Raw genomic sequence first — 14,447 nt, 5'->3', positions numbered from 1 at the left:
TGTTTTTAATTCGGTGGAAAGATGTCTCTGTTTTCTGACCAATTTGAGAAGTAACTCGTGCAAGAAAGAAGATGGGCATATGATCACTTATGTCATATGCAAATACCCCGGATTTTATATTCTGTGAACTTAAATTTGAGGCGCATATATCAAGGAGCGTAGCACTTGTTGATGTAACCCTAGTAGGTGAACGTATGAAATTTGTACTTCCATATGTAAATAAGAGCGTTTCAAAATCTTTGGCATAAGAATCATTGGAACAGAGGTCAATGTTTATGTCACCCATAACTATGCAAGGAGTATTCCCGCAAACAGTGGATAACACAACATTAAGAAACTCAATAAATTTCTTTTTGTGGCCATGTGGTGGCCTATATACGCCAATTACTATGAATGGGCCAGCACACATTGTAATGCATTCAACATCATCAGTATACTTATCAAGCAGTTCACTCGAAAGCGTATCCTTAAAATAAATAGCAAGACCTCCACCTTTTTGCTGGTTACGACAGAGAAGTTCATGACTATAGCCTGGAAAGAACGGTGCATCTTCTTTATAAGTAATCCATGTCTCGGAGAAAACTAGCACATCAAATCCGATAGCTATAGACCATATAAAACTAGCAATGTCGTCGAGCTTTCTTTTTATGCTTCTACAAATTATATGCAATGCCTTAAACAAGCCTTTTCCGGATTGAAATACCCTATTAAAGTCTTCAGCACTGTAATACTTTTGATTATTTACAAGATCAGTCATAGTGGAATTTTTTTCAATTTGTTATGACATATGCCACATCTAATTTCTAATTTTAGCCAGGCTTGTCTCATCCGCAATGTGTATCACTCGCACAATAAATTGTGACATTACTTCAATAATAAAAATAACTTTGTGAAGAACTGTTTCTGGGTTCTGTCAGAAACTGACAATCACCACTAGTAGGTTAATGCGCAGTTTCTGTTGACATCACTACTCATAAGATTGTTTTCATACCATAGCCCTGCCGCGGTGGTCTAGTGGCTAAGGTACTCGGCTGCTGACCCGCCGGTCGTGGGATCAAATCCCGGCTGCAGCGGCTGCGTTTCCGATGGAGGTGGAAATGTTGTAGGCCCGTGTGCTCAGATTTGGGTCCATGTTAAAGAACCCCAGGTGGTCGAAATTTCCGCAGACCTCCACTACGGCGTCTCTCGTAATGATATGGTGGTTTTGGGACGTTAAACCCCACAAATCAATCAATCAATCAAGATTCTGTTCATACCGTAGCTTTTGGTGTGCTGAGTAAAGCGATTCCTGCGATAACTGGAAGGGGCCAGTAATAGAATGGCCGTAAAATTGTTTTTAGAGCCTGCAAACAAGTGATATAACAACGTACTACCCACTATTATAGCCGAAGCCGAAACCAAACTGCAGAAAGAGGGTCCACAATGATCAATTATCTTTAGCCGGTATTAATGCATCGCAATAATGCATTGTGAATAATGCATTGAATAATCCCTGCAACTGCCCCTCATTAGTGTGGTCTGACCACCCCTTCAGATGGTGGGCGTTTCTTCACGTGAGTGTCCACCGAAAGCTGACGTCTTGATTTGACTAATGACGAAGAGTCTTAATGTTCATTTACAGGTACGTCAGCTAATCTTGTCAGTGAACTCTCAATTCCGCGCTAACATTTACTGAGTCCTACGACAGTCGTTCGTGGTCTGACTCTAGTTTGACCCACTGTTTCAGGTTTTGTGGCGCACGAGTTTATTCTGGACATGAGGGACTTCAAGAAGGCCACCGGCGTTGAAGCCATGGACATCGCCAAGAGGTTACAAGACTACGGTACGTCGAGCCTATGTATGATATTTATACAGCCACAAAACGAAAATCCGGTGAGCTCTGCTATGGCTTCAGATTTATAAGCAAGTTAATTCAGTCAGTTCATTGGTGAAGGCTGTTTTATTTGCTATCTGGGCTGGTATTGCTAGATGTAAACTTTATGCTGACTGAAAATATATATAAACTAGTATTACTTCGCATTAAAGAGTATTCAAGCTGGAATGTCGTTAAACGCGTCGTGCAAAAAGAATAACGTTTATTATTATGCCATTCGACAAACACTCCCAACTTTGAATATTTAATTGTCCAAGCTTGTGTAAAAGCTTGATTAGTTGTTTTGTTTTCCACTCCGCTGCTAAGTATATTAGATATCCTGGGTGTTAGAAGCCCCAAAACAAGGCAACAAGTGGACCCACTTTAAATGTTTGAAAACGTTACTTGTGACACCAGCATATCTGGGCTGCAATCCAAGCGGTCCACACCACTGTCTACCGAAGCACGCTGCTTAATTCTCAGGCACTTAGATGTAAAGTTGATTCCGACTATCTTAACGTATACATGGTTGGTTCCGTTAACGTTAACTAAAACAACGGTGTCGTGGCATACTGAATTCCTTTTATTGTAGCTGTATGACCTGACCACTTCAACTAACTAGCCTCTTCGACAGCTGCAGAGAGCACAGCTATTGCTGCTGCTCTTCACCAACTGAAAAATGGACCTGCCCAACAAGCTTAATTCTCTGGGGATGTAAATAGGCAACGTAAGAACTTTCTTCAGGGACCTCCCACAAACAGTAGTTACTGCTAGTTGCAAGCATCACTGAAAGACACTACTAAAAAAGGCCGCAAGATAGCAGTTCAGTGGACACTTTCGCCTGTTGTTGCCAGCGCCACCGAAAAAGCAAATGACCTACATAACGAAGCCCTTTCAAGACAACCGACAGTCTAAACTTCTGTGAGCTATGAGTTGCTAAAAGTGTCAATTTGATGCAATTTTGTTGTTTATGAAATTGGCTCCACTTGCTACTAGAGTACTTAGCCACACCGAGTCAACCCTGCTTTACAGAGTAAGTACGTGATCGGCCTGCACTCTTGCATGTTTGTTTAAATTAGGGAATACTTCTTCCCCGCTGGGCACTGGATGCTATAATGTTGTTAATATCTATCATCATATCTCTGCTTGGTTGAGTTTTCTTACTCTGAAAGGGTAGGAATTATTGACACAATGAAGAAACGAGGGTTTCTCCACAAATGCTGCGAATACACTGTGTTTCCAGCAAGTTGGCGGTTGATGTGCGAGGAAGCCACGCACATACTTTTGCCATTTTTTTATGAAAGATAGGTTTTAAACGATGTGTGGTGAGTCGTGCTACATGGAAAGAGTCGCTGAGGACGAGCAATTGCTGGCCTGGTCCTCAGGGCCAACACCGCCTGTGGCAACATCGTCACCCCTTCCACCGCACATAATTATGTATCTCAAGTGGAGCCTGGTCTGAACTTTTTTGGTTGTGATTGTTTTTCGATGGAATGTTAGCAGAGGGATTTTCTGATTAAGGAATATAAATTTCCGGGGCTTGAGTGCACGATTCTATATAGATGATTACTTCTTGTGAGAGGTTGTGTGGTTCCCGACGTCGAGCTCCACTTTTATGGACCGCACTGACCTGGTCACCCATTTATAGACCTTTTTTTTTAATTTCTAGTTAACTGATGCTTGTCTAAGTCTTCACCATTTTCTGTCTTGTTTGCTCTTTCTCTCCTCTATCTCCCTCTCCTCTGTCTTCTCTTCCTTCCTACCAAAGAGCAAGCAGGCATTGCGCCACTCCAGGTGGCAGTTGCCAGCTTGCTCTCTCCCTTTTTCCTCTGTGTCCTTGTATGTCCGGGTATACGTCAGTGCGCATCCCAAAAGGGCTTCTTTTGGAATGAGTTGGTGCTTAACTTGCTTTCTTTAGGATATGATTTATTTTTTTCGTGCCTCAATCATCTGGACCTAAAAAAGCAGGCATCTCGTTTGCTAGTTTATTCTCTTTATTTAAATGCTTCTGGGTCTCTCCCTGTTCTTCTTCCGCAGGTTTCCACGCTCCGACGGTGTCCTTCCCTGTGAGTGGCTGCCTGATGGTGGAGCCCACCGAATCTGAAGACAAGCAAGAGCTCGACCGCTTCTGCGACGCCATGATCTGTGAGCTGCGTCGCTCTTCTCTTTCACGTTTACCTGCATCCCTTGCCTAACTTTCATTCTCATCAATGCCACTTATTATCGACTAATTAAGGAACTAACATGGCATCCTTTCATTGCTCCGTTCACTTAGGTGTTGTATTTCTCCACGTAGTTTTTGCTTGATCCTTAACCACCGTTGATCACAGGAACGGGGAAATAATCAAAAGCATTATCCCCGTTAATTATTCGCCACGCATTGGGCAATAGACTTATAGGCACTCTAAAGTGAAATATTATGTTAGTTTAGTCTGACAAATTATACTTTGAAAACTCCAGTGTCCTCAATTTCGCCACCACAGGTTGATTAACGAATGATAAAGTTCATCTCAAAGTTATCACTTGCATATACGTTTCTCTCCAAAATATGAGATTCAGTGCTTTTTGTATTTGTAAAAAGCACGAATTTCAGTGTTTTTTGTATTTTGGCCACTTTAGATATAAGCGAAATATTCTGAAACTGAGTATGCAGGGTTTCTGGTTCATTCGCTCGCGTCAGTAGCTTAGATTTTAGGTGTCACGTGGCTCATGCAGGGTCAACAAAGTAAAAAGATCACACATCTGAGACTGAAAGTGATAGTCGCTATCAGGAAGCCGCCTATGCATTGTTCATGCCACTACTTCTACAGCTTCTGTTGACAAAGCTATTTATGCTGCCACACATGTCACCGCTGCAGTCGTTGTTGCTGTCATTGCCGTCATTCCAGCAATTACTGCTGTTTCTCCTCATTTTTTTTCTTCTTGGCTTTTTCACTTACAGGAGTACTAACATATATTTAAACATTATCAGGTTGTTGCTTTAATTAAGAACATGGGTTTCGACAACCCTAAAAAGAGTACCTCGTGGTGCTTGGGAAGTCAGTCAATATTTCTTCATTACCGCTACAAGAACAACAAATTCAGTTTCGGTATCGCGAAAGTGGCTTTTCGGTGAAGCGTCAAGAAGGATCTGACGTCATGAAAAGACTGCAACTGGCGGCATACACTTGCAACAGCCGGTTGCTGTCAGTCGCACGAGGTTCACAAAAACAAGACTAAGCAAAGTACAGTCCAGAGACTTTGACAGCGATTTCTATGATTTAGTTTGCGCGCACGATGACAATTTCTCAAACCCAGTGAACTGTGTTGACTTGTCATGATAATGTCCATTGCGGTGGGGTCTGGATGACGACGCTGGGTCATGAACTTTAAAATCAAAGCAAAATATTTTCGACGTGTTGTCTGACTCCGGTGTATGGGGATCGTTGATAGTGTACTTCATGGAAATCAAAGGTGCCCTTTTAACAATGACTCAAAATGTTTTCAGTGCTACATTTATTGTTAGAACTTCTTGCAGCTCTTACAGCGGTCATCATCATGCACTCAGAGATTCAGTCACTGCACTCAACTCTTCGGGAAAGCAACCTTTAATCTTTTGTATTCTTCACTTTTTTTTTATGCAGCGATTCGGCAAGAAATCCAGGACATCGAGAATGGCAAGCTTAGCGTTAAAGCCAACCCCCTGAAGGTGCGTGCTTGTTCTGCGTTGTTGCTTATTCATACGAGTTCACAATAATTATTGCATCTTGCAGAGGCGAAGCAGCTCTTTGACTAACCTATGTAATCCTGTCCCTCCGTACAACCCCACTGCGCCTGCTCGTGTCTCGTGCCGGCCCACGTAGACACCCGCAAAACTGTCGCTCCCCTCTCCATCTCTCGTCTCGCAAGGCTGACGTAGGCAGCATCTGCTAATAAAAAACGACTGCTCGCGCTCCGCAACCATTCACTGGCCACCTCGTATATGTAGGCACTGGATCGCGCATTCGCAATTTAGTAAAGGGTGTCTTTACTTGGCTTTCGCTTGATGAGAGCCGGCGTCAAGGTCGCCGCCGATGTAAGTGTTAGCGCCCGCTGCTTCGCATCTACACATGGTTCCCCTTAGAGGGAAATGGTCCAAGTTTTTTATTGTTGTTTTTTATCCCACTGACCAATACCAAATAACCTCGAACTTCGCTTGCTCAGATAATTGTGTTAGAGCACCGTTAATCTGCCGAGTCACCTATACCACAGCCGTTGATGCAGTCGATATCCAGGAGACTGCACTAGCATGTTCTGCGCTGATTCCTCCTCTAGTGACTAATTATGACTAATGGTCAATGAGTCCGAGACTATTAGCTAATCACCTAAAGGCCCCTTTTGTCACAGAAAGCTATACTAGATAGCATAACCGACTCTGAGCAACACGCCTAACTTGCAATCATGCCTGACAAAAAGCTACAGTGGAACTTTCGTACCACTTCACGATCGTGCAAGAAATGAGATTTGTATAGACTTCCCAGTTCGGTGCTGAGTAGTCCTTGACCCAACTATGCGTTTTCGGAACAGACCGGTCCGCTCATGAAGGAGGTTGAACAGAGCCAAGCCGGGAACACTAAAACCCACTGTGTGCTCTTATATTTTGATTACTTGCAACAGTGGCGTACCAAATCTCCCACGAGTGGGGGGCTAACCTACTGCAATCGTCAGCCGCCTGCACTATATATATATATATATATATATATATATATATATATATATATATATATATATATATGTATATATATATGTATATATGTATATATATATATATATATGTATATATATATGTATATATGTATATATATATGTATATATGTATATATATATGTATATATGTATATATATATATATATGTATATATATATGTATATATGTATATATATATATATATGTATATATGTATATATATATGGAGAGAGAGAGAGAGTTTGGGTGCACGTTAAAGAACCCCAGGTGGTCAAAATTTCCGGAGCCCTCCACTACGGCGTCTCTCATAATCAAATGGTGGTTTTGGGACGTTAAACCCCACAAATCAATCAATCAGAGAGAGAGAGAGAGAGAGAGAGAGAGAGAGAGAACTTCGCCGCACTTGCACTTTCATGTGATTTTTCATACTCAAAGCACTTGTTCAATAGGCTGATATGCCATGCCTATGCTTGCTAGACTGACACAGTAGGCTTCAATAACACTGCAATGCTCACCCCTAACATTTTATTCTTTAATGGTCACGTGCACACACAATAATTCCAAGGCCCGTTCATATTGGCTCAAACTGTGCGATAATGTTGGTTGAAAGAAATAAACCTGCTCTTTTTTTTTCTCTTTTATTTATGTTGATGTCCATAGAATGCGCCACATCCCCAAAAGATTGTCATCAGTTCTACGTGGGACCTGCCTTACACCAGAGAGCAGGCTGCATTCCCAGCGGTAAGATTGCTGTGTGATTAAAGGAATAATACAGTTGCATGCCAGGTGGCAAACGAGACAAACATCTTCTGGGTTATCTCACAACTTTCTTCTATCTGTCTGTCTGTCTGTCTGTATGTCTGTGTCTGTCTGTCTGTCTGTCTGTCTGTCTGTATTATTATTATATATAACTTATTAAATGAAATACATGAGTTTTAGGAAAGACTGTTCACTAAAAGCTGTTGGAAAAATAGCCTCGCTGGATGAATGGTCTGTTACATAGCATAACTGGCGATAAAAATTGTAACATTGTCAAACACTCAAAATAAATTACTTACGTAAATGAACAAAACAAGACTGAGGTAATATTGTCACAATGCAGAAACAGCAGCAGTCGAATCCAGGGAACTCACTTTAATTGTACCAGAACACTGGCAAACTGATCGGAAGAGAACCTCGTCTTCTTCTCTCGCTGCGCGTGTTCTTCGTTGTTCTTTTGGTGCTGCATATTCAATGTGGCATTTGCCCCCCTCCAGAGAGCAGCGTCCTGATGCTCTTCTACAAAAGACGGTGTAGTAGATGTATGGTGTAAATCAGTCCGAAAAGTAGGGCTTCATTCGCACAACGTGCACGATTTCTGGTTTTTTCTGGCGTGTTGTCGAGGGGCTGTCAGAAACGACCACGTAATTAAAGTCGCTCAGGCGTTGTAAAACTGTGTAGGGGCCAAAATACTTCTTCAGCAATTTTTCAGACAGTCCCCGGTGGCGGATAGGACTCCATACCCAGACTTTGTCGCCGGCCCGATAGACGACATGTCGGTGTCGCAAATTATAATGTTGGGCGTCATAATTTTACTGCTGGGTGATTCGGACGCGCGCAAGCTGCCTCGTTTCTTCTGCTCGTTGGGTAAATGATACAGCGTCCAAATCGATGTCATTGCAGTCGTGCAGTAACATGGCGTCAAGCATCGTCGTCACTTCACGGCCATGAAGGAGACTGAACGGCGTTCTTCGTGTAGTTTCTTGCTGCGCTGTATTATAGAGTTCTTGTGATTTACGTCAACGTACGTACTCAACATGTCGGCAATAGTATCGTTGAGGCGTTCTGTTAAGCCGTTGGTTTGTGGATGATAGGAATTGGTTTCCTGATGGGCTGTTCCACTGAGCTCAAGCACTGTCTTCAGGAGCGCGGCCGTGAAAGCGGCACCTCGATCCGTTATTATGATTGTTGGAGCACCGTGCCAGAGGAAGATATTTTCTACGAATAATCGTGCGGTTTCAACGGTGGTGCCACTTGACAAAGCCTTTGTTTCCGCGTAGCACGTAAGATAATCAGTGGCCCACTTGTTGCCAGCATGGGAAGTCGGATATGGTCCAAGGAGATCCATGCCAATTTGGGCAAAAGGTACCGTGGGCACTTGAATTGGTTGTAATAGTTCAGCTGGTTTTAACGGTGGCAATTTTCGTCGTTGGCAATCGAGGCACGTGCGCACGTAATGCTTCACAATAGCTGGAAGTCCTGGCCAGTAGTATTCCTGTTGGATTCTGGCCAATGTGCGTGTGTATCCGAGATGACCAGACGTTGGCTCATCGTGGCAAGCACAAAGTATCCCCTCGCGGAGTGACGTCGGAACGACAAGTAGGTGGGTGCTTCCTCTGGCAGAAAAGTTCTTCTTATAGAGAACACCACTACGTAAGCAGAATGACGGCAGGCTCCTTGCGAATCTTCTAGGGACGGTTGTTGTCCGGCCATTCAAAAATTATATAAGGGGAAGCAACTCACTGTCTTCTTTCTGCTTGCACGAAATCGTAGTGATGTCGACGACTCCTACAAACGCCATGCTGTCATCTTCTGTGTCATCGTCGCGCTTTATCGGTGACCTTGATAAGCAATCGGCGTCGGTGTGCTGCCTTCCGGACTTATACACGACCATCATATCAAACTCTTGAAGGCGTAAGCGCCACCGTGCGAGCCGACCAGACGGGTTTTTCAAGTTGGTCAGCCAGCAGAGGGAATGATGGTCGCCGACTACCTGGACGGAAAGACCATAGAGATACGGACGAAACTTCATAACCACCCATACGACAGCAAGACACTCTTTTTCCGTTGTGGAGTAGTTGGACTCGGCGCGGGAAAGCGTCCTACTAGCATATGCGATCACACGCTCGGCTGAGTCTTGCCCCTGGACGAGTACAGCGCCTAAACCCACGTTGCTGGCATATGTGTGGACCATGGTAGGAGCATCCTCATCAAAGTGAGCAAGCAGAGGCGGAGTCTGCAGGCATTGTCGGAGATCGTCAAATGCCACCTGTTGATCGTCGCCCCATGTGAACGAACCGTCTTCTCTTGTGAGTCGTGTTAACGGCGAGGCTATGTGGGAGAAATTGGCAATAAACCTTCGGTAGTATGCGCATAGGCCAAGGAAACGCCTGACTGCTTTCTTGTCTTTTGCCACCGGAAATTTTCTGACGGCTGCAATCTTATCGGGATCAGGTCGGACACCTTCATGGCTCACCACATGGCCTAAAAATTAGAGCTTCTTGAAACCGAAATGACACTTCTCGGGTTTCAGTGTCAGGCCGGCAGACCTTATTGCCCTGAATACCGATAGCAGCCTGCTCAGGTGTTCCTCAAATGTTTTTGAAGAAACAATGACGTCGTCCAGATATAGCAGACATGTCTGCCACTTAAGGCCTGACAGAACGGTATCCATCAGTCTCTGAAATGTTGCGGGGGCTGAGCACAATCCAAATGGCAAGACTTTAAATTCATTAAGCCTGTCAGGTGCTACAAAAGCCGTTTTTTCTCTATCTCGCTCGTCAACCTCAATTTGCCAATACCCACTTTTGAGGTCCATTGACGAAAAGTAGCGTGCATACCTCAGCCTGTCGAGTGAATCATCGATGCGCGGTAATGGGTATACGTCTTTCTTTTTCATTTGGTTCAGCTTGCGGTAGTCGACACAAAATCGCAAGCTTCCGTCTTTCTTCTTAACCAGCACTACCGGCGATGCCCAAGGACTTCTTGATGGCTGAATGACGTCATCATCGAGCATTTTCTTCACTTGTTCCTGGATTGCTTTACGCTCTTTCGGTGCTACGCGGTAGGGGTTCTGTCGTATTGGCCTTGCTGTCTCCTCCGTTAGTATCCGATGCTTCGTCAGTGGCGTTTGACTGACCCTCGAGGTCGATGAAAAACAGTCTTTGAACTGGTGAAGAAGATCTACTAGACGCTGTCTCTGCGCTGGTGACAAATCCGTTTTAAGTCAATAGATGGTGGGGCTGACGTGGCTTGCGGCTCGTCCTGTTGTACTACACAGCACTCGCGGATTTCGGTGATCTCGTCGAAGTAGGCAACTGTAGTGCCTTGTGTAATGTGTCATCGCTCGTTGATAAAATTCGTCAACAGAACCTCTGCTTCACCGCACACAACATTGACGATACTTCTTGCAATTGCAACACCGCGAAAGAGTAGAAGCGTCAATACTTGTTCAGCGATTCCTTCTCCAGTATTCTGCTTGCTGCACGTGACTGAAACAAGGCGGCACGATAACGGAGCTACGGTCACATCGTCAATGACTCGCAGGGATTTTCGGTGTAGCGCTGCGCTTTGATCCGCTGAAGAGGTCAGTACACCGTCCGGAATATTGATGATGGCACCATATTCACGCAAGAAATTTATCCCTAAGATTGCCTGTTTGCAACGCTCAGAAAGAATAACAAAAGTTGCGGCGAAGGATGCATCCCCTGTCTTCATTCTTGCGGTGCACTTTCCGGTAGATGTGAGTAGCTGCCCTCCAGCTCCTCTAATCTGCAGACCTGTTTATTCCATTCTAACCTTCCTGAGCGTGTCTGCCAGACTCTCACTCATTATTGAGAAGTCTGCGCCAGTGTCGACCAATGCCATGACGTCATGTCCGTCAATCGTAATTGCAACTTCGGCAGTAACAACCCCATCTTTGGTCGATTCATTGAAAATGTGTCTCTCTTCGCTCGGCAGTATTGGGGGATTTTCAGCACTTCGACGATTCGCAACCTTCCCCCCTGAGTCGCTGCTTTTAGTTTCCCCGGCGTGGACTAGGAGATCTCCCTCTTGGCATGTCAGTGGTGCTTCGTCTAGAGGATGGAGAATAACACCCAGGAGAGGGTGAGCGTGACCAAAACCCAGGAGGAACATCCCGCGGGGTCATGACATTCGTGTCGACGTCAGGTGTTGCGTTGAAATGGCGCCGAGGAACAGTGGAAGGAAACCCTTGGTACCCTGCGGTGCGATACGGTCAATACCGAACGATGTGGCCTGCTTCCCCACAGTGAAAGCACAGGGGCTTATGATCAGGGGTACGCCAGATGTTAGTTTTGCGAAGTGGTGGCTGCCTCGGCGTAGAAGTTTCTCTGTAGTACCAAGGCACTGTCGGCGGATGCTGCTGGTGGTACTGATGTGGTGTCAGCACGTTCGCTGGCTGTCGGCGGACTACGTCTGCATAGCTTGCCCTGGGAGTGCTCGTGTTCGGCTCAGGAAGCAAGAGCGCTTGCCTGATCTCCTGGCATACAACTTCCGTTACTGAGGCGATCGCGCAGTCATTCGGTTTGGCGACGAGCTTCTTGACCTCTTCTTGTACGATTTCTCGTATTAGTTGGCGTAAAGAACCTTCGTCGGGTGTTGTTGCTGTGGTAGTGGCTGCCACACTGATCGGTGCACTGAGGGTTGGGTGGTCATACTGGCGATAACTTAGGTGCAGTGTGCGTTCAATAGATGTCGCCTCCTTGGAAAATTCATCCACACTTGTAGGCGGGTTTTCTACGAGACCAGCGAAGAGCTGCTCCTTAACGCCCCGCATGAGGTGGCTAACCTTTTTGGCTTCGGGCATATTAGGATCTGCTCGACGAAATAGCCGCGCCATGTCCTCAACAAACATCGTAACGGATTCATTTGGTTTCTGAATCCGTGACTCGAGGAGACGCTGTGCGATTTCTCGTCTTTCAGTGCTCGCGAACGTGTCGAGGAACTTCTGGCGGAAGTCGTCCCACGACGACCACACGCGATTCGTGAACAATGTTCGGGCCCCGTCTTGAAGCGGAAAATAAACGTAGTTCAATTTCTGTGTGGTGTTCTACCCGTTAACATTCGCTGTGTGCTCGAATTCCTCGAGCCAGTCATGTGCATCCTCATATGCGTTTCCGTGGAAGTCAACTGGAAGTTGAGGGTTCAAAACAGTCATTTGTGTCTTGCTTGGGCTGGACATGTTCGGGCCAGTGCTTCCAGGCACCGTCATGCTTTCTGGCACAGTCACGCTTTCCGCAATGGACCAAACTCCGGGCTGAGGCCTAACAGGCGCCGGCTGCTGCGGTGAACGGGGGTGTCGATGCGCGGAAGTCTTTCTGGACTAGATGCGGGGCTGTTGTCAGGCGTCCCGAACATGTACCCAGCGCCTCCACCAGTGTCACAATGCAGAAACAGCAGCAGTCGAATACAGGAAACTCACTTTAATTGTACCAGAATACTGGCAAACTGGTGATGTTACTAATGATGATTCCACAGCCATGGCTCGTACCTACTCAGGGGGATCGGTCAAGAATTGATGACTTAATTCAGTAAGATTTTTTTTTTCAATATCGAAACCACTCACCAAAAAAAAAAGAAAAAAGAAAAGACACCCTACGCAGAATGAAAAGAGTGCAATAGTTGTTTCGGAAGAGAACCTTGTCTTCTTCTCTCGCTGCGCGTGTTCTTTGTTGTTCTCTTGGTGCTGCATATTCAATGTGGCAATATAAGTACTAACAGAAAAGATTCGATGGATCAAAGTAAAGAAATATATGCAAGGGTTACGAGAAAGCAACACAATTCGCTGGATAAATGACTGCGATAAGCAGCAAAAAAAGTTAAATCATTGCACGATTACATAACGCTTTGAATGTTCCTTTGAGAACAAACTTCTTAATCATTGATATTTATTCAAAATGCATGCCAGACTATGCTTTGATGATTATAAGGTTATCTTTATTTAGTTCTTTTTGTTGCTCACAGATGTACACCATTGTCTTCATTCTTCCTACCGAAGGAAAATAGAGATTGATTGATTGATTGATTGATCAATTGATTGATTGATTGGAATAACAGGCCAAGTATCATTGCCACAACACGCTTCCTTATTCAGTTCTTTTTGCAATGTTCCATTTTACGTCTTTACTACAGAAGTTCGTGACGCCAGAGACGAAAATATGGCCGACAGTGGGTCGGATCGACGACATCTACGGGGACACCAACCTCGTCTGCAGCTGTCCACCCATGGAGACGTACGAGTCTTTATAAGTCGCCGCCAAACACCAGACAGTCTGCAACCCCCCTTGGCGGCTTGTTCGCTTGCTTGCGTCGACGCTACGGTACCACACGCGACGTCATCATGCGTGACGCACCCATGCGTCACCAAAAATAAGTTTTTTCAACGCCTGGTGCGAGCTATGAGAACCATGTGAACCGCGAGGCCGTGGGCCCGCCCCCGCATTGGGTGTGGGCGGGCCCACGCGGGATACTCCCGCAGGGCGCAATGCCCACGAAAGTGTTGGAACGCGTCAACGTTTACGCGTTTTGAACGAAGAGGCTGACTGGACATGATCACCACGTTGTTGGAGTTCGCGGACTCTATGAGTAGACTGATGTTCACTTGTGCTTGACCCTTTTTTTCCGCTGAGTGGTGTTAGTCGGTCTCACTTTTTTTTTTTTACTACCTAAGGTGCAACCGCTCCGTTGCGCCATTCAGCAAGCTGACTGTTCGTGGAGGACTGCATCTTTCTTTGCTCAGAACGTTGTAACTTAATTATCAAAGCAGACAGTAATTGTCAGATTTGTTCGGGCTGGCGCATAGAACCAACTAGAGACTGTCAATACTTACCAGGTGTGCAAATCTTGGAATTGTACCGACATAATTTTTGTTTTATGTAGAGAGAGCCATATCGCTCTGAGCATTGTAAAAGTTCTCCCTCTTTTTCTTTTCACGTGGATTCACTTCATTTTGTCGCCGCAAGCAGAGTCGTGCCAATCCATCCTCACTATTTTGTGTTCCTTCTTTGAAAGAACATCTAAGCTCCAATGTGTGGGCCTTATCTGTAAATTATGTTGTTTCTTGTATAAATTATCTGTGTGACGTCAAATGTGGCTCTCTTGTATTTTATAA

The 14,447-nt window shown here is 45.1% G+C and overlaps 1 protein-coding gene across 1 annotated transcript in view; it reads left to right on the top strand.

Annotated features, from left to right (window-relative positions):
• Positions 1-14,042, top strand: part of LOC119181428 (glycine dehydrogenase (decarboxylating), mitochondrial) — a 56,448-nt gene extending 42,406 nt beyond the window's left edge. The window contains exons 19-23 of the mRNA XM_075875743.1: positions 1,727-1,822; positions 3,890-3,997; positions 5,476-5,540; positions 7,217-7,297; positions 13,469-14,042. Coding sequence (XP_075731858.1) covers positions 1,727-1,822; positions 3,890-3,997; positions 5,476-5,540; positions 7,217-7,297; positions 13,469-13,585 — 467 coding nt within the window. The 3' untranslated portion in view covers positions 13,586-14,042. The remainder of the gene's footprint in view (positions 1-1,726; positions 1,823-3,889; positions 3,998-5,475; positions 5,541-7,216; positions 7,298-13,468) is intronic.
• The last annotated feature ends 405 nt before the right edge of the window (positions 14,043-14,447 follow it).

The sequence above is a fragment of the Rhipicephalus microplus genome, chromosome 10 (genome assembly GCF_043290135.1).
Source record: "Rhipicephalus microplus isolate Deutch F79 chromosome 10, USDA_Rmic, whole genome shotgun sequence".
Classification (NCBI taxonomy): Eukaryota; Metazoa; Arthropoda; class Arachnida; order Ixodida; family Ixodidae; genus Rhipicephalus; species Rhipicephalus microplus.
The sequence above is the reverse complement of the archived record's forward strand: the minus strand, read 5'-3'. Positions and strand labels throughout refer to the sequence as shown.